The 25,497-nt window shown below is 36.4% G+C and overlaps 1 protein-coding gene across 1 annotated transcript; it reads left to right on the plus strand.

Moving 5' to 3' along the window:
• Positions 1–298: 298 nt before the first annotated feature.
• LOC121430998 (radial spoke head 10 homolog B-like) lies at positions 299–25,307 on the plus strand. Its single transcript, XM_041628449.1, has 18 exons — positions 299–559; positions 1,767–1,845; positions 2,413–2,481; positions 3,290–3,463; positions 4,133–4,339; positions 5,272–5,448; positions 11,073–11,220; positions 12,047–12,177; positions 13,073–13,259; positions 14,520–14,631; positions 15,791–15,968; positions 16,687–16,848; positions 17,646–17,813; positions 19,356–19,472; positions 20,390–20,486; positions 21,022–21,162; positions 21,849–22,003; positions 23,421–25,307. The coding sequence occupies exons 1-18, from the start codon at positions 339–341 to the stop codon at positions 23,631–23,633; spliced, it is 2,736 nt and encodes a 911-aa protein (XP_041484383.1). The 5' UTR covers positions 299–338; the 3' UTR covers positions 23,634–25,307.
• The last annotated feature ends 190 nt before the right edge of the window (positions 25,308–25,497 follow it).

Raw genomic sequence — 25,497 nt, forward strand, 5'->3', positions numbered from 1 at the left:
CGGAAGTCACTGCCTTCTTTTCTCGCAGCACATGTTACACTAGACTTTTATTCAGGCTTTGTATTGAAGGATAAAAAACGCAGAGCCACTTCTTGTGACTATCAAAGAAATCACATAATCAATTATAAATATAGGTTATTTGTTATTATTTATTTAAGCGTATTTTATTTGTGGTTATCCTTTGTTGGTGAATGAGAGCAAATCCACAAACTACTTTGGTTCAAACGTTCTGAATAAAACTATCTTCATATAACAACTGTTGCTATGTAAATAATTGACCACATTGAAACAGTAGCTGGCGCTATACCAAATTGTGCGATAAAAATAAATTGATAATCATGGCATCCAAAAAGGGTGGCAAAAAAGGCTCGAAAAAGTCAGAAAAGGTAGTGGAAGAAGCACCTCCACCGGCGGAAGAGAAAAAAGAAGAAACACCAGAAGATAATGCAGATGAAAAACAGCAGGATCTGTCCCCATCAGAGGAACAGGAACCTGTGAAAGTACCAACTCCGCCACCAGAATACGACGAGCCAACTCTTGCTGAATTAATCGTAGAACAGTGAGAGAAATGTTCATTTTATTTCGTATTCATAACTTGAAAATATCTTTTTGATGATAATGAATAGTCCCTGAATACCAATGAATTTATATAGTTACCTATTTGGTAATAAATAACAAAATACCTTTGTTTAGTAGGGCTCAGATTGAAGCTTATTTTAGTAAATTCCCATGTTCTTATTACAGTCCCACATATTGATTTTGGTGTTTGCGATGATGGGGGTCCTCTTTGTTCACTATCTCGAACGAAGTTCGTGCAGGCTCCACTTCACTACCACTACGCTACACTCCACCTACCCGAACTTCGGGACAGTCAAATCGATCGGACATTCCGAGTCACAAAGGTGGGATGGAAATCATGATTATTGTAAAAAATGTAAAAATTAAAGAAAGATAATATAAAGAGAAAGATAAACAACCTAGGCTAGAGTCTATAATATCTTACACTTAAGTTAACCCGTATTTCACTCCATGTCCATCCTCCGGTTATCCTCAAAATCACCAATTTTGAGGATGACCGGAGGCAAAGGCAAATTGTGCATGGGTGGAGGTCTGCAGCAATTTTTACCTAAAATTTCACTGGACCCATCTAGATCAATAGTGCCAGTGAGCGGCCTCCCCCTATGGCCCATGCAACTTTTTCTTTAGTCGTGTGAATAAGACTTTCTGTAGCAAAATATGGACAATTGACTTCATTCTTTAAAAAAAATCATATTAGTAATTAAATTGAACAAATAAAGCTTATGTATGGGCTTAAGTATATCAGAGTTTCTACAGTCAAAATTTAAAATACTGTCATTTTTCTCTCCTTGACTAAAGGTATCGATTTCAAATGATGTTGAATAAGACTCATTTCTGCTTAATCCTTTTGCTAAGTATATATTTATTCATTTATTTATATATATACATGTACCTGACACTGTCCAAGTTAATTTCCGAAGGGATGTCAAAAATACCTTTTATGTTTTTATTCACCCTTGGCCACTCACTGGGGATGGCCACCCACAGGAGCACATAGACCTATATAACTTTGTCAAATATAACTACCTTTTAGATATTATTAATTCAACTTTTTGTTAGCTTGCCTCAGAGTTGGCCAAGATGGGCTTGAGTATTTTTTTTTTATTTTGAGCCATTGTGGTGTATTGAAGGGAAATGTATGGCAGAGTATTACATGGTTGAATATTGCATATTCATTTTCGTTGCAGCTATGAAGGAGAGAAGGTACGTGGTCTCTACCAAGATAATGAAGGCATAGCTGCTTTTAGTGGTGGACATCATTACAAGGTAAGGAAAATAACGATCACCATTTTTGAAGACCACAAGGGTACTGTTTTTTCAAACTATGCATACATTTCCCACTACTTTTGTTTAGAATAAATTGCAGTATTTCGACAATAAATTTGCAAATTATGTAAGTACATCAGTCTATTTTTTTTTAAGTTATATGTACTACAGGTTTAACTCATCATATTTTTCTTCAGAATGAACTCGAACCCCCTGTTTTTTTTTAAGACGTTTCACTGTGGTTTTTTTTGTTGAAGCTGACCAATTCCTCTAACTTTGAATTAGAAGTTCAAATGAATGGTAGTGACATAATGCAGTATATTGGCCTTGGAATGCAGAGCAGCTGGGGAGAGAAAATGTGAACTATTAGAGTAATAGTGACAAATGACTTTGTCCCAATTCCAAGTGAATTAAAACATGACAATAGACACTTTTTCAAGGTTAATCATATAATGGTGAAATACAGATTTTATCTATATTAAAAAAAAAGAAATAATAAGCAAATTAGAAACACATTCCTAACTTCTAAATAAAAAAAAAAATATATATATATTTTGTCTTCTTCAGGGTCAGTTCTCGCAAGGATTGATGCATGGCAAGGGTAAATATCAGTGGGCAGATAAAGTCAAATATGAGGTAAGTCAAGCATACAGGCCGTAGCATGTAACGATCAGGGGCCCGTAACTCAAAGATTAGCGATCAATTCTACACTTGAGTTTCACGATTGATGGTACATTGTAGTCAATGGAATCAATCATAGAAAAATGTTCTACGATCATTGCTAAGCTTTGTGTTACGGTCCCCTGGTCAGAAAATTTTTGGAGGGATGAGCAATTGTGTGTTTACAAGTTTAACCCTCCCAACATGTGCTTGCTCAGACTATTACTGTGCTGCTGTCTGCAAGAATTAAATTACACGCATTATTTATTCATAGGGAGAAATAATGGCAACTTTTCAGGGTGGAGAGTTTTACTTGCTTAATTGTGGAGGAGGAATTGCTTATTTGGTTTTATGATTGTGATTGTGTTTACCAGGGGGTGCCAGGAAAAAAAAGTTTTTTCAAAGTAATTCAAACCATGATCATGACTTCTATGCCTTTTTCGCAAAGTGACTGTTTTGTTATTTTTTTAATGAGAAATTATGTCAATAAATTCTACAAGCCATTCGCCATCATTTTTGCACGAAATTTTGTATTCACCTAAAACAAAAAAAAATAAAAATTAGTCCAACTCTCCCCATGGTTTGCATCTCTGTGGAGATTGTGTTAGATTTAAGATCAAAATTGAAATCGTAATTCAAATGCAAAGTTGCAGCTATGTTTCAGGTAAGCTTTGTGGAAACATGGAATCTTGCTACAGCATAACATCAAACTGGATATTTTATGAAAATTGATATTGCACACAGAATTAACATGTTTGTTTCTTTCTTCTCATTTGTTTTAAAGGGGGATTTCAACATGAATGGAATAACAGGTAAAGGTACTTATACATGGCCCGATGATAGCACGTATGAAGGAGAGGTTGAGAAGGGTCGTCGCCATGGTCACGGGACATTCCGCTGCATGTCCTCGCCCTCTTCTTACACAGGACAGTGGCATCAAGGACAGAGGCATGGTACAGTAAGTATACTGGAAGACCCCATTTCACGAGGACTGATAATTTTGGCATTCATGCCTTTACAATGAATCCCTTGGTCTAGATTGGATATTCAGCCATGTTACCACAGTTACCATAATGATAATTTCTTTTTAAATAGTCCCCTGAGCCTGACCCTTTATAGACTTATTAGGTTATTTTGCTGGGATCTTCAAATTAAAGTTTAGGTCCCCAAATCATTAAATCATATGATTGATTCCAAATTTACAATTAAATGCTGTTTTACTATTTGCAACATAGATATTTTTTTCTGGTAAAATGAATGAAATTGATTATTCAATGTCGAATAACTTTCTTGAAACATCTCCTTAGACGTTGGCATATTTTTCTTGTAATTCACATCAGAGAGGAAGCCAAATTATCAAATTAAAAATTAAGATTGATTTTGAATATTTTTTTTGAGCATCAATCTACTTTCTGTACCATTTTCATAATTGTGAACCTGTTTAGTTTTACTAAAATACTTGTGTATTAAAATGAAGTAGAGTAGATAAAAGGCATTATAAGAAATGCATCCGAATTAATATATTCAGGATTAAATTTGTATTTATTTATAAGAAGAAAGTCAATCATTAGTTACACATTTGCAGACTTTAATTTACAATTTCTGACCTATGTCCTCTTCATTTCAGGGTATCATTCGCTATGACACTGATGGACTCTCGTTTTATGAGGGAGACTGGGTCAACAACAAACGCCAGGGGTACGGTGTTAGGCGTTACCGATCAGGCAACGTCTACGAAGGAGAGTGGTCAAATAACAACAGACATGGCCAAGGGATGATGAGATGGGTAGACCTCAATCAATCTTACAATGGACAATGGGATAATGGTGTTCAGGTAAGAGTTAAGTGTTTGCTCAGTGTTACAATGGGGTACTGGTGTTCAGCTAGTTCTTTGGTGTTACAATGGGGATATTGTGTTCAGGTGTGGTTCTTGTGTTCATTAAGTGTTAAAGTTGTCAGTTCTGAATAATTGCAGTTTTTGTTCAGTGTTACAATGGGAGTAATGGTGATCAGGTATTTGATTTGTTCAGTGTTACAATGGAGTAATTATGGTGTTCAGTTTTTTGTTCAGTGTGACATTGGGGGTGATGGATTTGTAGTGTTCATTCAGTGTTACAATTGGATAATGGTGTCAGTTTAGTTCAGTTGTATGCTTTCTTCAGTGTTACAGTGGGGTAAAGCTGTTCAGGTAGAAGAGTATATTCAGTGTTACATTGGGATATTGGTGTCAAGGAAGGCCTAGCAGTCATTTAACCAATACTACTGTAGGATAGTGGTGTCAGTTCAGATAGCACTGAATTCTTTGTTCAGTGTTACGATGGGAAAGCAATGTTCAGATATGAGAGTGTTAATTCAGTGTGATAGTGATGATGATATTACTCAGGGGTGATGGTATTCAGGTACTTTTTCAGTATCATTCAGTGTAACAGTGGGATAATAGTAGGATTACGGTGTTCACTGAGTATCAGAGAGGGATAATGGGCCTCGCATAGTTTGAAACATGTAGTAGAATTCCCGACTCAAGCCAGCACCTCCTCATCCATCCTACTACTCAAGTTGTTTCAACTCATCAATCTCTTCTGGTTTAGAGTCCTTTTCAGGACTACATTCAAGAAAGATTACTCTACTCTCAAATTTCCACTTTTTTGCCTATCCATTTCTTTTTCTTCTATAATACTTAACATGGTGTACCGTAAATCACATCAGTGATTACTACTAATTTGTCATCATTATTTTCAATGTTTGTGTTACTTTAAATTCTTTCAGCATGGTCATGGAGAACACACATGGTACCTCAAGCGTCTTCCCGGTTCACAGTATCCATTACGCAATCAGTACATTGGGGACTTTGTTTACGGTAAACGTCATGGTTACGGTGTATTCCTCTACGCGAATGGGGCAAAGTACGAAGGAGAATGGATGAATGATAAGAAGAGTGGTAGGGTAAGTACAATATAATGTGTTGTCAGCAAAATATATTTTTGGGGTGCAACTGACTAAATACAGGGTGAATTTATCTGCTTTGAATATAAGAAAAACATTGACAGGATCATCTGGGCTCTGTTGCTGTGGATGGTCTGAGTAATAGTGTATCTGTAAAATACACAGAGACATCTCTATGATGCATTAAATAATAATAATAATAATAATAATAATAATAATTGTAAATTTATATTGCGCAATTTCTATTTGGATATACTCAACTGCGCATTACAATACATAGCAGATAAACAGAAAAACAATTATTAACAGGATACGCAAAAATTTTAAAAGTAAAATTAAGTTCGCTAAATTAATCGAAGAAAATAAGTAAAGATTAATCATTTCTACAAAATACATAACCAAAAACATGAAAAAGTGACTTCTTTTTTAAAAACTATCTTGAAAGAGGTGGGATTTCAGTTTGGTTTTAAATAAGTTGACAGAGGATGCATTTCTTATTGAGGAAGGGAGACTATTCCAGAGTTTGGGTGCAGCACTGATAAAGGCACGGTCACCTAGTGTGATCTTTGTTTTACATGGTGGGAGACTGAGGAGCATTGTGTCATGAGAACTACGAAGCCTGTAAGACTGGGTGGGTGATTTTAATTTAAGGAGTTCACTGAGATAGATGGGGGCCATGTCATGTAGTATCTTATATGTTAGGAGCATTATTTTGAATTTGATTCGCTGACGTACTGGAAGCCAATGTAGATCGTTGAGTAGGGGCCTTACATGGGAAAATTTGGGGGAATTACAAATGAGTCTGGCACATGCATTTTGAACACACTGTAATTTGTTTATCTGAGAATCTGGTAAGCCAAAAAGTAGTCCATTACAATAATCCAACTTGCTTGTTACAAATGCATGGACCAGTGTATTAATACATGTGCTGCTTAAATATTTTCGGATATGACGTAAGTTGTAGAGATGATAAAAGGCAGTTTTGCATGTTTTGGATATGTGGGTTTCCATGTTTAGCTGCGAGTCAAACCAGACACCAAGGTTTTTTGCAACCATGGTCTGCTTAACTACAGTATTTCCAACTGTTATGCAATCTATATTTAATTTAGACACTTGTCTAGGTGTTCCAATAATAAGAAACTCAGTTTTGCTATCATTGAGTTTCAACTTACTGCTCAACATCCATCTACGAAGTTCCTGTAGACAGTGTTCAAGGGCGAAAACACAGGACTGTTCTTGTTCCCTGACTGGGCTGAAGGAAATGTATAATTGAGTGTCATCTGCATAACAGTGACAAGATATTTTTTCAGAGTATGCTTTGATAACCGAAAAAAGCCTACTAGAATAGAGGGAAAAAAGGAGAGGTCCGAGCCTGGACCCTTGGGGAATGCCCCATCTAACGTCAAATTTCTTTGAGGTGATATCACCAATTGATATTTGTTGCTGCCTATCGGAAAGGTAAGACTGCAACCAAGACAAAGCAGAGTCTGTTATCCCAAAATCAGTTTCCAATATTTCAGCAAGTATTCTATGGTCAATAGTGTCGAACGCAGCACTAAGGTCTAAGAGTACTAAAAAGGTAACTTTCTGTTGGTTCATAGCCATTAGTAAATCGTTCTTGACTTTTAGTAGGGCTGTTTCTGTACTGTGAAACTTCCTGTAAGCTGACTGTGTTAAGGGGTAGAGGTTGTTACGATCGAGATGTTCCTGAATTTGAGCAGTGACTGCCCCTTCAACCAATTTCGACACATATTGAAGGTTACTTATTGGCCTAAAGTTATTGAAGTTTACTTCTGAATTAGGTTTCTTTGGCACAGGCCTAACTAACGCTAGCTTCCAACCCGAATAACACTTGGCATCATATAATGAGAGATTTATGATTTTCGTAAGCACAGGTAGTAAGGTATCTAGACACTCAACAACCAATCTTGTTGGCATTGGATCGAGGGAACATGATTTTTTGCTGAGGTTCATAACAATTTTCCTAACATCACTTAGTGATAGTAACTTGAAGCTCGAGAGTACGTGCTGGTTAGAAGCAGAAAAGCATCTCTGCAAACCATCAACACCAATCTGCTCTTCATGTAACAATGATTCAATATCACAGTGAATTTTTACTACTTTTTGTTCAAAAAAGTCTCCTAGTCCATTAACAAAATCATAGTTGTCAACACTAGGAGGTATGACAAGATCACTCTTTGTCATATTCAGTAAGGACTTTGTTATGCCAAAGAGTTTCTTTTGGTTCGAGCTATTATCAGTGATACAATCAGTGTAATACTTAGAACGGGCCTTATTCATTACGTATAATGTCCTATTTCTAGCTGTCTTAAAAGCATTTAGGTCGGAGACAGATTTGGATTTTCTCCATTTCCTTTCAGCCTTTCTTCTCTTTTTCTTTTCCATCCTTATATCATCGGTAAACCATGGAACTCTAGGACGACTATTAACACTCTTTAAGCACATAGGGGCATGTTTATCTAGGATAGACCGTAAAGTGGAATCATATGATGAGGCTAGGTCATCAAGAGAATCAGGTGGACTTAAACAAAGTTCAGATGAGGCAAGGTCATTATTAAGTGCATCTAATCTAACATTGGATAGCTTCCTATATGACACCTTATTCAATGGCAGAGGAGTTCTACAAACATTAAGGGTACAGAAAATGGACATGTGATCAGACACCAAGGAGTCCGACCAAGGTGGCTCTAAAACAATGTCATCAGACTGTCGAGTAATGATCAAATCTAAGGTATGACCTGATACATGAGTAGCTACTTTAACATGTTGAACACATCCAAGAGATTCTAACAAATCTCGAAACAATCTTGAGTCATAATTATCAATAACATCAACATGAATGTTATAGTCCCCAGTCAAAATTATAGGAATGTTAGACATCAGGTGTGGCTGAATAAACTCGCTGAATTCAGATAAGAACGTAGAAATTGGGATGCGGTGATTCTCGGAGTATGGTGGTCTGTAGAGATTAACAATTCTGAGTTGGCATGAACCAAAGGTGATGTTATTTACAGCGAATTCAAATGACTTCGTTTCACCAGCCTTTACCTCATGAACATCGATGGTATCTTTGTAAAGGAGACCTGTTCCTCCCCCTCGACGACAAGCCCGTGGATGATGCAGGAATTTGTAACCTGGAGGGACGATGTCATTAATGACTGCTGCGTCATTCTCGGTAAGCCATGTTTCGGTTATCGCGTATAGATCGGCTTTACTGTCACAAACATAGTCCAGAACTGCTGCTGACTTATTTCTTAATGACCTGAAATTGGCAGTGCAAAGTGTAAGTGACTCCTGTCCAGCAGAATTGATGTGGGATCGCGGTATCTGTACAAGATTGCTGATACCTCTGCTATGACATCCTGAGTGTTCGGTAGGCTGGTTATGCCTTGGCATAAATTCGACAACAGGAATATGGTGTTCTGCAATGCCTGCTTCTGTTGCAGAAAGAGCAAGTGACTGTTGTGTATCATGGTCATAATGAGATGTCTGAAGAGGTGATGTACATGTTACTCTAAGTTGAGATCGCGCCTTTGTCTGCTGACCCCCTCTGGTTCCTCTACGAGTTGCCCTCCGACGATTAAGTCCAAGGGACTTGATGATAGAATAAACATCACGCGGTAGCCGTCTATTACAGTCCTTCTGGATAGTAATTAGACTCTCACGACTGTACTTAGGCTGTGCATGAGTGTGTACAGATTCATCACTAACATTAGCAGTCGGCCCAGGGTTCCTATGAATGTCTCCAGCTTTCAGTACTTCGATCTGGAAGGAAGCATAGCTATTGGAATTGTACAGAATTCTTCTCTTAAGAAAGTGCTTCCTAATGAGGGGCTGCTGAACAAAGTTAGGATTTAATGATTGAACATTGTAAGTCCAGGGTTCATTCAGATAAACTGGAAGACCTATTATTACCAGTAAGAGGAGATGAATGTAGCCCATTGTGTGGGAGGAGCAATAGGATTAGTCCTCTATTCAAGTCCTCTGTTGTATTTAAGTTCAAGTAAGGAGTATATACATGCATAAATGATCCAAGCATGGCCTCCTGACTCAGTCACAAGATAAGTCAATGTCATCAAAAATATTCCATGAAATAACTCACTTCAACCTTGCTGATTTGTTCCAGAAATAGTCTACCAAAGTCCTGGCATATGTCTCTGTCAGTTGGTTGCAATCTTAAAACATAGGATGCAGTATAACTGACAAAATGAAATAGAATTCTAAGAGCTCTGGAGGAGTGCTGCAATCATGCGCTCTCTATCTCAACCTCTCTTTCTCTTAGAAACACCATACAGGGTGTTTCTAAAAAAAGTTACTGAAGCTCAAAAGGTCAGAACCTTGGTTACTTTTTTTTAAACACCCTGTATAAAAAAACAAAATATTTATATTCAAATTAAGCTAAACTTGCTTTTGATATGAATTTGTATAGTTAGGGAGTTAAGAGTTTTAGATCAATCATAATTTGAATTTGATTTAGATCTACCAAAAAGCCTTTAGAAATTAAATACAACAGGGTCCGAATATTCCATTAGTGAATTCCCATGAATTTCAATGTATTATAAATATAAATTAGCACAATATGTAAAGGTCACTTTGGACCTATGCTAGAGTAATTGACCCCATTTGTTTGCATTGTGTATCCGACAGTGATTTGTACAATGTTTATAGGCAGGGCATTCTTTGATTTGAATGATGACCCAAAGGGAAAGGATTTACATGCATGTTAATTTATTTGCATAAACAGTTGGCTCATTAATACAGTAACAGTAACAAGCATCAATATTGCACTGCGATAACAGTATGCATTCAATATCGGACCCTTTTTATACACCCGTCCTAGGACGGGACGTATTATGGTATCATGCTCGGTGTCCATCTGTTAACTTTTTCTTGTAAACACGATTGCTTCAGTTTAACTTAACCTAGGCTCATATAATTTGGTGTGTATGATACTAGCCTGGATCCAAGGAAGCCTATTGATTTTGAGGTCCAAAGGTCAAGATCACAGTGACATGTTTTCATCTTACCCTTCTGCAGTCCTTGTAAACTCGAAAACTTCAGTTTAACTTAATCTAGGCTCATATAATTTAGTGTGTATGATAACTAGCTTGGATCCCAGGAAGCCTATTGATTTTGAGGCCATAAGAGAAAAGTTGAAGTCGCCACGTTCCACTTTTCTTGCTGGACCAATAACTCCATTTACCGCGTTACAGACGGGCGTATTATGTGCTCGCCTTAGCGACACTCTTGTTCAATATACACACCCAATTAAGCGTAATATGTGCATGAAAACTGCGTAAGTCATGGTGTCAAATCACAAATTCAAGAGCACCTTTTTTTAAGTTAGGTCAGTCAGATTTAATAAGCCTCTTAAGAAATACACTTCTAGTGCTTATTCTTATTTACAGCTTTGGTTCCATGACATTTGCTCTGGCGACAATTGCTCTTCTATGATTTCCACGCACTAATCGAATGACCAGCTTCAACCCTAACCCTACTTCTTAGACTAAGTAAAGCCCAGAGCAATCATTGCAGGAGCAAATGTTGTGTCACCACAGCCTAACATATTGATTTATGACCCGTGAGATTTTTTTTTTTCATAGGGTGTTTTCACCTTCAAGAATGGACGTATCTTTGATGGGATCTTTGTGGACGATAGAATGGCAGAGTACCCTCAATTCACGATGGATGGGACTAATACTCCAGACCTGTCAGGTATCAGGACCAGGACCCCAGACCCAGCAGGTCCAGGTACTATCCTAAGAGCTACATGAATGTATGATTAAGTCGAATTGTAAGATTCTCTGAATGTTGACTTCACAAAAAAGAATTCAGATTTAACTTAACTCGGAGCATTGCTCTTCATTCAGCTACATGAACTGGCAGACACATTGATCATGTGATTAAACAAATGACATTAAATTAAAATTGAAATAATCATAGTAATGAGAGTTTCAACACATTTTGCTCAGTATCACCTGTCGTGATTGACAGCCAATCAAATTTCCTCTGCCCTCCCTCCCCCCAACATATTCTGTGAATCTCTCCCTGAATTCCAGGAAATGCAAATTAATTACAGTACAGTTTTAATGTTTTTAAAGAGAAAAATCAAATAAGCATTAAGCTGAAATTTTTCTGAGATTAGATTTTAAATAAAAAAATACAACATTTTATAATAATTCAATTCAGTTCAATTCTTTTATTTCATTTCCATTCAAAACATGATACAAAGTAATATAAAGCGATACAAATCAAGTACAATTTTATAGAAGGGCATTCTTACTTCGTAAAACAGAAAAAACAGTATAATATAGAGCATAAATGGAAATGAGGGGGATAATTTGCTTATTCTTTTTTAAAACTCTTATTACTCTCTATGCCAACAAAGTTAATAAGAAAGTTGGTGACTTACTAATCATTTCTTTAGTATATTTATTGATATTTCTGCTGATGTTCATATTGGTTAATGCTGAAAATATTTTTGAAAGGAATCCTAATAGCATCTTTAAGATGAAATAGAATTTGAACGGACATCCCTTATCACCATCTCAATCTTTTTGTACCTTCCTCACTCCAGAACAACCAGTGGGAGATCTGACAGCGAGGACCGACGAGAGTCGCAATACTCTTGGTCCATCTTTGACCCTTGACCTTCAGCATTTGCTAAATGAATTCAGTTCTGAGGAGAAAGAAGATGAATTGCAACAGGTAAATAATCATGTGTGTGATAATTCTGTCTTGTTATAGACCAAGTCGAGGTAGGTGCTTTTTTTAGGGTAGAACATATGCACTGATGTAGCAACATAACTGACTCATTCCATAACCCTTTGAAATTACTTTAGTTCTTCTTTTGAGCCCCCGTCCCACTCCCTGCCCCCAATTATGGCCACCTTAACTTACAGCACTTAACAGTCGGATTGATGTTCTGGTATATTGCTTGATTTATTAAGAGGGATATCATATGATTGTTTCAAAATATATGAATCCTCAATTCAATTTATACATCTATATGCAGATCAATATTTGGGGGACATAGTTTTGGATACTAATTTATATTTATTCATTACTGACGTTCTTACAAAATTAATTATACAGAATTGTAGATATTGTAAGAAAATTCACAGCATGTTTAAAGGGATGAACAGTGGGGACATAAATACATGTAAGCTTCAATAACCTAGACAAAGATTATTTTTTATAGAGGTTATGTTTGTGATTTTGCATCACATGAGTGCATTGAAGAAGATGTACTCCTGCCACAGTGGTCAAGGATACAATGCATCATGAAGGTATATTCATGGCCCCCTGCAGCCTTCAAATCTTCTGCAATAGCTTGGTTTTTTTCAGTTTGGGGAAAAATGATGATTAAGATAGTGTTCATTTCTTTACAGGTTATGTTTGTGATTCTGCGTCACATGAGTGCATTGAAGAAGGTGTACTCCTACTATAGCGGTCTTGGCCACGATGCATCACCTGATAATACCTGCATCATGAATGTATATTTCGTGGTGGCCCCCTGCAGCCTTCAAATCATCTCAAATAGCTCTGTCTTTTTCAAGTTAAGGAAAAAATTATAACTTGGAGAGTGATTATTTCTTTACAGGTTATGTTTGTGATTCTGCGTCACATGAGTGCATTGAAGAAGGTGTACTCCTACTATAGCGGTCTTGGCCACGATGCATCACCTGATAATACCTTCATCATGACGAGGCTTCAGTTCTGGAGATTCCTCAAAGATTCCCGTCTTCATCATCTTGATGCAACGCTAGCTGAGATGGATAGAATACTTGGTAAGTCAAATGATGAGCTCTATTGCATAAAGCTTATTATTAATTTTAATAATTCTGTTCAATTCAATTTGTTTATTCATTCAAACTCAAATAGATTTAAAGAAAAAACATGTACAATGCGAACAATGAGGAGTGCATAAAATAATATGCAAATATACCAGGCTTTGAGAAAGTATAGCAGGAATTATTCATCCAAGGTTGGACTGGCACTATTTTTCCCGAGGGGCGAAGCCCTGAGGGAAAAATAGTGATTTTGCCAGTACAACCGAGGATGAATAATTCCCTCTATACTTTCGAAATAAAGGCCTGGTATATTTGTTTTATATCCTACTCTAATAAGTTAGAGCAATAGATCTTAATAATCTTGTTCTTGTAATCTTAGTTCAACTTTTTTTTTAAATCTGAACCAAAATTAACCACCAGCTGCTCGCACTGATTGACCTACTTTTCCTGAAGTGCTTAGCTACGCGCTCAGCGCGCAGAACGCGTATTAGTGCTTGCACCATCATGATCTGCGATGTCAATGATGGAATAGTCGACTATTCCATCATTGACATCACGGAATAGCACATTTTCTTCGTTGGGCATTTAATTTTCGACATCATCGCAAAATAGTGAGAATATGATGCTATTTAAACCAATCAGCATACAGGATTTAATTTGTGTAGGATATAATACAAAAGAACATCATCGCTTTAATTGCCTTAGTTGCCGGTAGATATTCTCTTGATTGAAAGAGAATTTGAGAAAAGCGCATAGGACCTGTGAGAATAAGATATCTGAAAAGAAATTATTTTGTATTAATATAGACTATCTAAATTTTTCTGCTGAAAAGACATTTTTTTCCCCCTGAGTAGAAATGCCCTCATCTACTTGGGGGAAATAATTCTGCATCTCCCTCATGACTAGTTCATATAATGTAATTATTAATGATAATTTGGCGTAGTAAGTGGTCATTTCCACGGTATTGTTTGCCATTAAATCAAAATCTAAGATGGATAATGCAAGCCAGATCACTTTTTAGATTACCACATCTAGCTGGTTATTAACTGGCATTCATGTCTTTTAGGCAGTTTGGTGCAGTACTCACCACTCACTCCTAAACTACCACCAATTTGATAGTGATTAAAAAGATGACTTGTTATTGATGCCATTTACCAACATTGTACACTGCAAAGTGCCTGAGTACATGACCATCAGCTTAATCTGTTATTGCATTGTGACCTTTCAATCTCCATTGTGTTGTAATTCTTGTATCAGCTGCAGACAAGACATCAACTGACATCCATTCTCCCTTGGACAAGCTTCTGATGAGAGAATTTCTGAATCACATCATCACACTGTCATACCATCTCTACAAGGATCAATACGAGTGAGTTATCCCAAATGTATTTTCTTTTTGCATGACTTTACCAATTTCATGAACATAAAAAAAATTATGTCATGTTGTTATTTTTTCTGTTCTCTGTAAGGGAGCACCTTGCTCGACTAACGTAAGCTTTTTTAGGTGCTACCTGTTTTTTAACCTTTGTACATTTTATATTGTAACATCTGAAATAAAATAAATGAATTGAGTTTAAAATGAATTTGTTTTCAGAAATTGAAGTCTATTTGGCATTAGATCTTTTAAGAAGACCCATATTTGGCCAAAGTGACTTTTTCTCATTATCATACTCCAAACTTAGTAAAACTGGTCCGATACTTCTTGCATTAATTTAATTATGATTAAAGTCATAAATCACTTTAATATGCTTGGCCTGTTTGTTTGTTAAGCTCCAGAGCCAGCCATATGCCTACCTGTTGTCTTTCTATGACCATTTTATAGAGCATTGCACAGTTTGGGGTTGTACCATTTGTTCAATATTGAATTTGATTTTTTTTAAAGACTGACCATGTACAGACTCATAGGCCCGTATTCTGAAGTCGGGTTTAACTTAAACTCAGGTTTAAAGTTGTGGTTTAAGTATGGACAGCCAAGTGTTACATAAATCACTAACAGTAGAGACATCATACTTCAGCTCATTCAGTTCTCTAATCATTGTAATTGTGTAGGAAGTATAAATAAATGATTGTCTTAACATTCGATGAATCAGGAAAGAGCACAGTAAACATAAGAAACATACAACTTAATAAAAATTTTGATTATTTTGGCTTTCCATACTTAAACCACAACTTTAAACCTGAGTTTAAGTTATACCTGACTTCAGAATACGGGCCATAGGCTCACGTTCCTATATGAGTGAATCTATTTATCACCTATCCTCCATCGTGCTTTGTGTTATATGGTCTGGAACTAGTCCTACGCTTGCCTTTGAAATCAGATATTATTGAATTTGGTTCTTTATTGAAAGACAGACCATGTACAATGTGTAGACTCACATTCTTATATGAATATTATGTAGTCCAGATTGGGTGCTGATGTATGGAAGCTCTGTTCCCCATAGCTAACATAGAGGGACTCAAGACTCCCAATCAGTATCCCAGTGCCCATATATTCATCACTTATCCTCCATCTTGTTTTGCCCTTAAAGATCTGGATCTGGTCCTGTCCTAGCCTGGTGTCTGTCTAAGACCATCACAGAGAACATAGTACCATTTGGATGTGATGTCCAGGGTAACTTCCTGTACGACGAGGCCCACGCTGTCAATGCACTGGGGTATATGGACAGATGCTATGAGGTCTATCAGGATATCAGCAAACCTTCCAAGGTAGGTCAAAGACACTTTGGGTTATGGCAAGAAGAGTGTAAGTGTTTAATTTTAATCAGGCTCCTCAACCTACCTTGCTGTTCAAACGCTGAATATGCAAATAGACATGACACCAATTTCATGCTACACATGTAGTATCCTAATGCCCCCCCCAAAAAAACAATCCCATCACCAGTTTGCTTCAATCTGAGTGTTGTAACTGTTGCTTACAGTAATGAATAACACCAGCTTTCAAAACTGAATTTTGAAGCAAGGATTTAAAAGTATTAACACCATTAATTATCATAAAGCTGATAATAGAAAGCATGCTGTAATTCTCCACAATTTTCATCAGGACTTGTAAATAAATGGGCTTAGTATTTAGCTTTTAATTTCAATAGATTTTTAAATAATCTGCCCCAAAGAAATGTCCTTATAGTACATTGAAATTAGAAAGATAGTCATTTGTGTTATAGGTGTTTTTTTTATAGACCTTACCATAAATTTATATATTTTTTTCTCAATGAAATATTTCTGTATTGTCAAACATTCTGTCATAAATGCATATTAGCAAGAAAATGCACTTTAATACACAAAATCAAAATTTAAAAAGAAAAAAAAAAATATTGAGAGAAAAAATAATGATATGTGGAATTGATGAATAACAAACATTCTGATGTATTGCAATAATGAATCTTATTATATTTCCATCCCTTTTCACCATTTTATCTTGCTCTAGTACAAGCCATATGATTCAGTTCTGAAGATGAGAGAGTTTCTGTATACTATGAACGAGTATGGTTTAGTGAACGACAACCTGACAGCTCGGCGCATCTTGGAGATCTTATCCTGTGATGATCCCGCTGCGTACGACTCTAAAGACTGTAATCTTGAACTTGAGGTTAGCTTGGATTTCATCCATAACTGTGTTCATAGATCCACCTTCCCATCCCCATACAAATTTGATTTTAATTTGCTATCCCATTGCTTACAGGGGGAGCACTTCATCAAAACTTTTGTCTGACAAGTTGGCAGATCTGACAACTTTCCTTTATATTGATTGGCTGAAAATCACTATTCAAAATCAGAAAGTTGAAAAAACTAAGAAAATCTCATTTGGTCCTGTGTGTCACATTTGGAGTACTAAGTTAAGTTCAGTGTCGTATATTTCATTATCATGATTGCTTATTGTCACGCCTGCATAGCAGAGTAAGACTAAAGGCGCCCCTTCTCCAACCGTGATGGCAACATGCAAATCTTAACCATGGTTAAGTTTTGAATGTCATCATAACAATAAGGCCCTATCTGATGGAACTTGGACATTAAGCTATTCAGGTATCACTGAACATCCTGCCCGAGGTTCAGGTCACATAAGCCAGGTCAAAGGTCATTTAGGGTCAATGAACGTAGATTGTGTTGGTGAACAACATCAAAATCTTAGCCAAGATTTAGGATTTGAAATGACAAATGGCCTTCCAAACATTTTCTAGAATTAAGCCTAAAGCGGTAATCGAGTGCATGTGTCCCATTCAAAATTACATTTTACAATTGATGCCTTTTTTTAATGACCTTGGATGCCCCAGTCCGAAAGTGAGCACTGGCTTCCATTTGATTTAAGTGCCCTATTATTAAGAAATGTCCTTCACCCTTTAATTCCAGCCCTGAGATTTTGAATTGTATTGTTCCATTTGATTTCAGATGACCTTCCTGGACTTCTTTGAAGCAGTGATAGGTTGTGCGATGTACTATGTCACAGAGGAGGTGATCAAAGACCCTACGACCCCTAGACCTAGCACTGTTATCTCCAATCACACTCATACTAGCTACAGCTCAACAACGCATGGGTCAACATCAAGAACAAGTCACGTAAGTTGCTACTACCTTTCTAAAGCCTAATATAATTATCATCAATAATGATCATAGCTTTACTCTATACAGACTTACAATCATGCAGTTATGATTGGTTCGAAATTTAATTATGTGACCAAGCACCCCAACCCACAAGAAGTTGGCCTGTACGTGTGAATTTCATTTGGAGGGCATCAAGAGTATTTTTGTCAGAATGGTCAAATTTCAGTTTTCAGTATTTTCTGAAAGAGTATATTATTTTGTTTTTCTATGTAATGTAAAATTTTTATATGTCCCAAACAATTACAGAATGCTTTTAGACAGTTATAGTTATACCCATATTTTGGCTTTCAAGGCTTCCATTGCAATCAAGTCTTCTTTCTAAAATCCACATTGTTCCCCTCGCTTTGAACGTCATGTATTAAAGGGGAATGAAACCTTTGGAATGAGTAGGCTTGTGTCGAAACAGAAAAATCAAAGAAACAGATCAACAAAAGTTTGAGAAAAATAGGACAAACAATGAGAAAGTTATGAGCATTTGAATATTGCAATCACTAATGCTAAGGAGATCCTCCTATTGGCAATGCGACAAGGATGCGTTATGTCACATGTGAACAACTTTCCCTTTGATGGACTATAAAATACCCCCAAAATGTCTCTTTTTGCTTTTTCTTAAGGTGATACAAACTATTTATCCTTGATTTATTCTTTAAAAATCTGTATTACATGCCCTCCTATAGAAAGAACACATGATCTACTGATATATGTGATAAAAAAGCCAATTTAAATGAAATATATACTAAAGTAATGGAGAGAGTTGTTCGCAGGTGACATCACACATCTTTGTCGCATTGCCAATGTGAGGATCTCCATAACATTAGTGATCGCAATATGCAAATGCTCACAACCTCTTCATTATTTGTCTGATTTTTCTCAAACTTTTGTTGAACTGTTTCCTTGAATTTTTCTGTTTTCACACAAGCTATCTTGTTATAAAGGTTTCATTCTCCTTTAAGAACTGGGCAAGGACTTGCTTTGGTTTCATTTCATAACAATAACCAGGATGTCCTTCAGTAGTGAGCCAACTTGTGGTGATTATAATTACTCCTTTTATAAAGAATGTGTTGATTTCTAATCCTCTTTTTGTTCCCTTGACCCAATAGTGGGAGGATACATGTAATTGTCTTTGAAAGGACTGGCCAATTTTATCCCTTATATGTACTTACCAAAGTAACATTCCATGGCTGTGAATAACCTTTGTAAAGTGGGTTAGGTTCATCCAACAGGAGTGAGTTATACCTCATTATAAAGCTGAGTATCTCCTCTTTCAGATGGGCTCTTTACTATAATTATTACCTGGTTAATTTCTGTAGGTTTTGTAGTGCCTGATTTATAAGTTTGATGGAATTGCTTTAAAATTTCAATCTTATTTTAAGGGCCCAAAGACCAATTGGATCGATTGTAAATCCCTTATTAGCAATGAAAAAATGCCCTCCATGTCTCACATTATGTAACTACACATAACACTTAACAAACATTATTTGTTTTATCTGTATACAGCACAATGACGATGGGGATGAAACTGCCTCACCCCGTACATCTAACTATGGTTCTCCTCCGCTACGAGCGATGTCATCATCAGAGGTCGTGAGGAAGGCATCAGATGGTAAAGTAGAGGTAAGAATATCCACCTGTTCCCAAACACAGATATTTCTGTAGTTATAAGTACAAGTGAACTTTTTCATAAAGATGCTTTGAAAAATTATGCACAACTTTATGAAAAGACTATACTGTGGAAAATAAAAGCCCAACAGGCAATTCAATTCACCTTTTTTGTACAGTATATCTAACCCTCAATTTTTCTCCTCCTTTACTTGATAGTATACATGTAGCTGTTGTTCTAACATTCTCATTCAAATTCTGTGACCCTATAAGAAAAAAAAGAAGAGAATCTATAGATATAAAAGGAGTTATCTGCACAATTCCTGCATACTAGTCAAGGCTGGTATCACCAAGTCACCAGGCCGATGGAAAACCTTGTCTTTTAGACTGAGGCTGAAACTGGAGCCAAGGTCTGCAAAATTTTGCCTTGAGGCTAGCCTTGACAACATCCCTGCTGCATAATTGTACACGCATCACGGCTAACTTGATTGGCAAATCTCAACTTTAAATATTAAGTTAATCATAAAGGCATGCCTAACTTTCAGATTATTAAAGACCTGTACAAATCGCTTGTCCATATTATGTTGCCTTAGTCTTTAGCAGATTAATAGATGTATCTTAATAGTGAATATTTTGATCCTGTCTGATATGAAATTTAAACCTATGTCATGTTGTGAATTCTTAATGGTTGTCCAAATTGAAGTCAATTGTAGTGACATGTGGAATATATACTGAGCTTGTGGGAAAAAAAGGCCCAGTAAATCTCCGAGTGCTGTTACTGATTGGTAAATTTGTTTGATGTGAGAAAGACCGAATGTCATATTGAAATGCAATGGATCTTGTCACGTGTGAAAGTACCTTCAAACTTAATCTTGATCAATTTCCCTATTTATATTCTTGTTTTGTTATGATTTTTTTTTTAATATATCCAGGCACATGGGTCTATTGCTGCTGTCACTGAGAGCATGCACACTGAACAGCCTCCAGAGGGCAGCACACTAGGTGTCAATAATAAAACTGTTAAATCAGGTGAGAGTCTATTGTACTCTTTATCATACTTTTAAAATAAAGGGGGGGTCACCCTGATTATAAGTAGGTTTCAATAAGGCAAAACCCCAAAATATAAAAATGTGTAAGTGAAGGTTTGATTATAGTCCATTAATGCATGGAAGAGTTTGATTTTTTTTTTTAGATTCAAATTTACGACATATCTTAACCTTTTAAGAAATCATGTGGTCACTACCATACAGATGAGGGCTTGGAGAACCGTGGACCCCAAAAATTTGTCCCGACCGAGAAAAAGAAAAAAAAGAGGGAAAAGGGTGAATTATGCAAGCAGCTATCATATAAGTTCCACTAATTCCCATTTTTTAAATGGTTCATGAAGTTAAAGAAGCTATCTGTCTCAATTTTTTGAGACAGATGATATTTCAATGGAATTTAGAGCTTCATGGCAAATGATATCACACATCAAACTTATTATAATACATTTCAGGTGAAAGAAAAAAAAAATGAAAATGAACTCGGAAACATATGATTAACTGGGATTCTTTTTTGTTTACAGATGTAGGTACCGAGGCAGGTAAAGGTGTTTCTGTGGCATCATTACAAGCCGGTGAAAACCCAAGCAGTGATAGTCATACCCACCTATTACAATCTGTGTTATCAATGGGTGCTGAAGAGACACAGCAACAAGAACCACAAGGTATGGGACTACAACCCACTTTTTTACATTATTCACAAAAAAGAAAGACATCATGAAGCACCTTGATAGCCCCAAAATGCTTGTTTACTACTGCACCAGAGTGCAAAAAGTAGGATCATACATTGGAGGGGGGTGAATAAGAAAATAATAATTGCTCTTGTTTTATGATTATTTTGTTGGTTACATATTGTCAGGTTACAGTAAACAGTTTGAAACGTTTTTGTCTTAGTGATTTTTTTTCACTTGAAACTGTCATTAGGTACTGAATTCATTACATTTTAACTGCTGAAAGTACATTTCTAAATGTAATCAACTGACATGTTGCTGCTTCAAAACTTCCCTGCTTCATATTTACATCCAGGGTTTTGAGAAAGATTGTGAAGAGTTATTGTGAATTTTCATCAAAATATCAAACAAAGGTTTTGATTTATTCTCTTGATTATATTGAACATCTTTCAATTTTTTTTACACTTATCCATTTTAGGCCAATTCGATTATGAGAGGGATGACAGGGGTATTTTATCTCTCTGATTTTTCTTTAATTTTATGATAATTCATGATATTTTATTAATTTATATTTTATTAATATATCATGATATTTTAAGAATTACTTCTTGATATTTCTGATATTTTTATACTTATTTCTCAATATTTCATGATGTTTCACAATTTATCTTTTGTTTTAGTTGAGGAAATGGAGGAAGAGATGGATGAGGAGACGAGAAGGTTCAACTTCTGGACGCATCAAATCAACATCTTCTTCTTACGGAAGCTCTTCCCAGCTCATGAACACATGAGAGATGTCCAGAGCAAGAGAATCACAGTCAGAGAAGAAAAGAAGGTCAGTATTCACTTGTGTAACTGTAACTATACTTTTTTTTATATAATGGGGCAATTTGTAATGGGGCGATTCCATAAAATGTGTACATCCAACCTCCCTATTTGTGCGACCATCCTGAAATCATTTGTCTTTGTTTTCTAGATGATATTATGCTCACAAAATTTCATGGTTTGTGCAGTTCATGAATTGAAGTAAGAATAGAGAAAAGAGGAGGTCGGATATAATGATAATAATAATATTTAGCATTTATGAGGATATTTTATGCACATTGTATACTATTCCACCTTTAGCTCCAGCTGATAAAAGGCACTTGGTGCATTAAAGTAATTAATCCTGTCATGTGCCCATCGCTGAAGGGAAACATACCTTGGCTGGAATTTGAACCCACATCCCTGTGATAGAGAAATGAGGGTCATAATCACTAGACCACAATGCCCCCATATGTGAAGTGGTTGGTCGTTTCATGGAAATGCATTGTTAGTGACAATGATAGTGACAGTGAAAAGGATGAACAGCTGAAGGAAGAGAAGAAATATAATTACCTTAGAAAAAACATTGCATGCAAAGTATGAGTGACTAGCACATTATCAAAAGTCTGGGGGAGGTTAGTGGGAATCCCATTCAGTATGTTTTTCCTGTCAATCCTTCAATTTCTAAGTAGAAGTGCAATGAGTGGTCTGAGTTGGTGTTGGAACTGGAAGTATGATTTAGCTGAAAAGTGTGATCTAAGTTGACAAAAATGATCACATTATTGATAGCCCAAGAAGGATTCGTCCGAGGGGCCTCTTTCAGAAAACTGTCACAATAGCAAATTTGTAATAACAGTTAAAAGCTACTGAAATCTGTTAATCTGATTGACTGATTGTGTATTTGTCATTATAAAAAGCTGTATGAAATTGGACCTTGGACCAGCTTCATTTTACGTTTGGCATCGTGCTTACCTTACAATAGACCCAATACCAACATCAGATGCTCAACTGTGATTTTGAAGTCACCCCGTGGGGTGATGGGAAAAGATGCTGTAAAATTTTGAACTTTTCAGCTTATGTTCATAGCAATACAAGCATAACTAAAAAAAAGAATGTTAAGTACATGTATACCAAGTCCCAATTAAATGGAAAACAGCTATAAATTTTTATTGTTCAAAGGAATTAAAGGGATAGAGCCTCGTCGATTTGGTGCTGCACAGTGGCTGCTGGGCCCACTATCAGTTGGGCGCAGCAAATTTTTCATGTTATGACTATTTCGAACATTAAAATATGGATTTCTGATTTTCTGAATTTTTTCAGAATTGTGCTTGATTGTTGGACTGTCACTTGATTTTGAGTTGAATGTAAATTTCTTGCAATGCCCTGTAGGAAATGAATCTTGTTAAGTTACCTAAACTATCAATGATGTGTTTTATTCTGTATTCTAGCTGGCATGCCTCCAGGCTGAGCGGGAACGCGAGGAACGGCTAAAGAAGATTCAAGCTCTTCGTGAAGCAGAAAAGCAAGCCGAAGAAGCACGAGCCCTGGCTCTAGCTGCCGCAGCATCCGAGACAGGGGCTGGTAACGAGACTATAGATGGGTCAATCAGTGAAGAGAGAGTTGAAAGGTCAAAGTCAAATAGTTCCACCAAGGGAAAATAACTGTCTTTTACTCATTTGGTAATACCGCAGTCACATTCTCTCTACAGCGTCTGCACGGCGAGTCAAAAACAGCAATTTTATTCATTTTTATTCAAACCACCTCTTGTAGCTGGTACAAAAAATTGCTATTTTTGGCTCGCCGTACGGTCGGCGTACAGAAAATGTGACTGTAGGTCGTCAAGTCCACTCCAGCAACAATTTGATTTGAATAAAGAAATAAATAAGTCAGTATACAAATAGGCATGAGTGTGAGATTTCGCACAAGATTTCGCACAAGATGAAAGAAAGATGCTCTCTTCAAAGAGGCCTTAGCCGAGTTGAATAAAGTGCCTCTTTCTTTCACCGAATGGCATTCATATTTCTTCAACAATACCGCAAGGGTAACACAGCAACTGCTGCGTGATGCCTGCCTATGAAAAAAATTGTAGGCAGACCGGGTGTGAATAAAACCCACAACCTCTTGATTACGAGACCAGTGTCATAACCACTAGACCACAGGAGTGCCCTATAGTGATCTGCATTCAAGCTATCCCATGTATATTAGATATCAAATCAATAGAATCATCGTTGGATGGTAAAGCTAAATGATAAGCTTTTCATATTTCTCCAACAATACCGTGAGGGTAACACAGCAACTGCTGCATCACGCAGAAGCTTAACCCTTGAGGTATTGTTTAAGAAATATGAATAACTAAAGATCTTTCATTGATCAATAGGACTGCATTTCAATTGCAATACACGTGTAGCTTTAAAAAATGTGAAGACCTTATTGTCAGTAGCCATCCTGAATCCTCGTAAAATGAGTAAAATATGGTCTGGCAATAGGTACACAAGAACTATTTAAAAAGTCTAACTAAAGGGCATTTTCATCACATTATTAACCATTTCGTTAATCCCCCAGTTCTTTTCCATTTTCACAACTGCTCCAGCTGTGATATTTTAGAGCATTACAACTCTTCATGAGCACACATACTTTACTCTGTAGCCTTCTAGCGGTTGGCACATGAACTTACAGGTTTTTACCCAATTTAAATTTGTTTTTCTGTGAATATTGAACATTGTGTTGAAAATTATTCTGTACTGTATATAGTGTAAAAAAGTATATATGTGTATATATTTATAAATGTGTCTTTATAATTATTGCCTTATTTCATTCAGATATTTCACCTTGATAATCCAATGTATTCCAAAGGAACTGAAGTTTAAAAAACCTTTTGAAAATTGCTTTTAATTGCTTCGAGGAATGCACATTTTTAGAGCTCTATCAGTTTGTAACATTTTCTATATTTCCATTTTGATGAATGAACATGTTATGATGTCCTCTCAGAAATGGCTAATTCTTTTGAATATCAATGATGATGTATTCCAAACACTATACATGGGCCCATTTCAAAAAGGACTTTTAAATGTAGTAACTTTGCTGTTATGGTAACTACAATAACAGGACTTGGTAGCCAATAAAAATCAAGGTTTCGATTCCTACCGCCATGTTTCCATGGTAATTACCATTATAGCAAAGTTACAAGAATCATAAATGCACGTCCTTTTCTGAAACTTTTCCCTATTATGCACTTGAAGGGTAACCCAAGATATGAGGGTGTACATCTACATGTACTCAAGTGATACAATCAATTAAAAAACATACATATAACGAGATTTTATCCATCCAATAATCAAAGAGTTTCAAGTGTGCATTGTGTCTTTGGAATCCTTGTGTTGCGAAAGGTTCTGATTTGTGCATGCTGGGGGGTGTTTCACAAAGATTTAAGTATGACTTAGAGTCGCACCTAAATACCGAGTTGCGTACGGTATGAAAGGCTTGACCACATTGGTCAGATCGTGTCATGAGGACGCGCACTAATGC

Source organism: Lytechinus variegatus, chromosome 17, assembly GCF_018143015.1.
Source record: "Lytechinus variegatus isolate NC3 chromosome 17, Lvar_3.0, whole genome shotgun sequence".
In the NCBI taxonomy this organism is placed as follows: Eukaryota; Metazoa; Echinodermata; class Echinoidea; order Temnopleuroida; family Toxopneustidae; genus Lytechinus; species Lytechinus variegatus.

Excerpts from the sequence above, each read along its gene's own strand:
- LOC121430998 (XM_041628449.1), top strand. The coding sequence starts at position 339 with ATGGCATCCAAAAAGGGTGGCAAAAAAGGCTCGAAAAAGTCAGAAAAG. Across the intron at positions 11,221-12,046 it reads CCCAGACCCAGCAGGTCCAG|AACAACCAGTGGGAGATCTG; the intron begins GTACTATCCTAA and ends TCCTCACTCCAG. Across the intron at positions 13,260-14,519 it reads TGAGATGGATAGAATACTTG|CTGCAGACAAGACATCAACT; the intron begins GTAAGTCAAATG and ends TTCTTGTATCAG.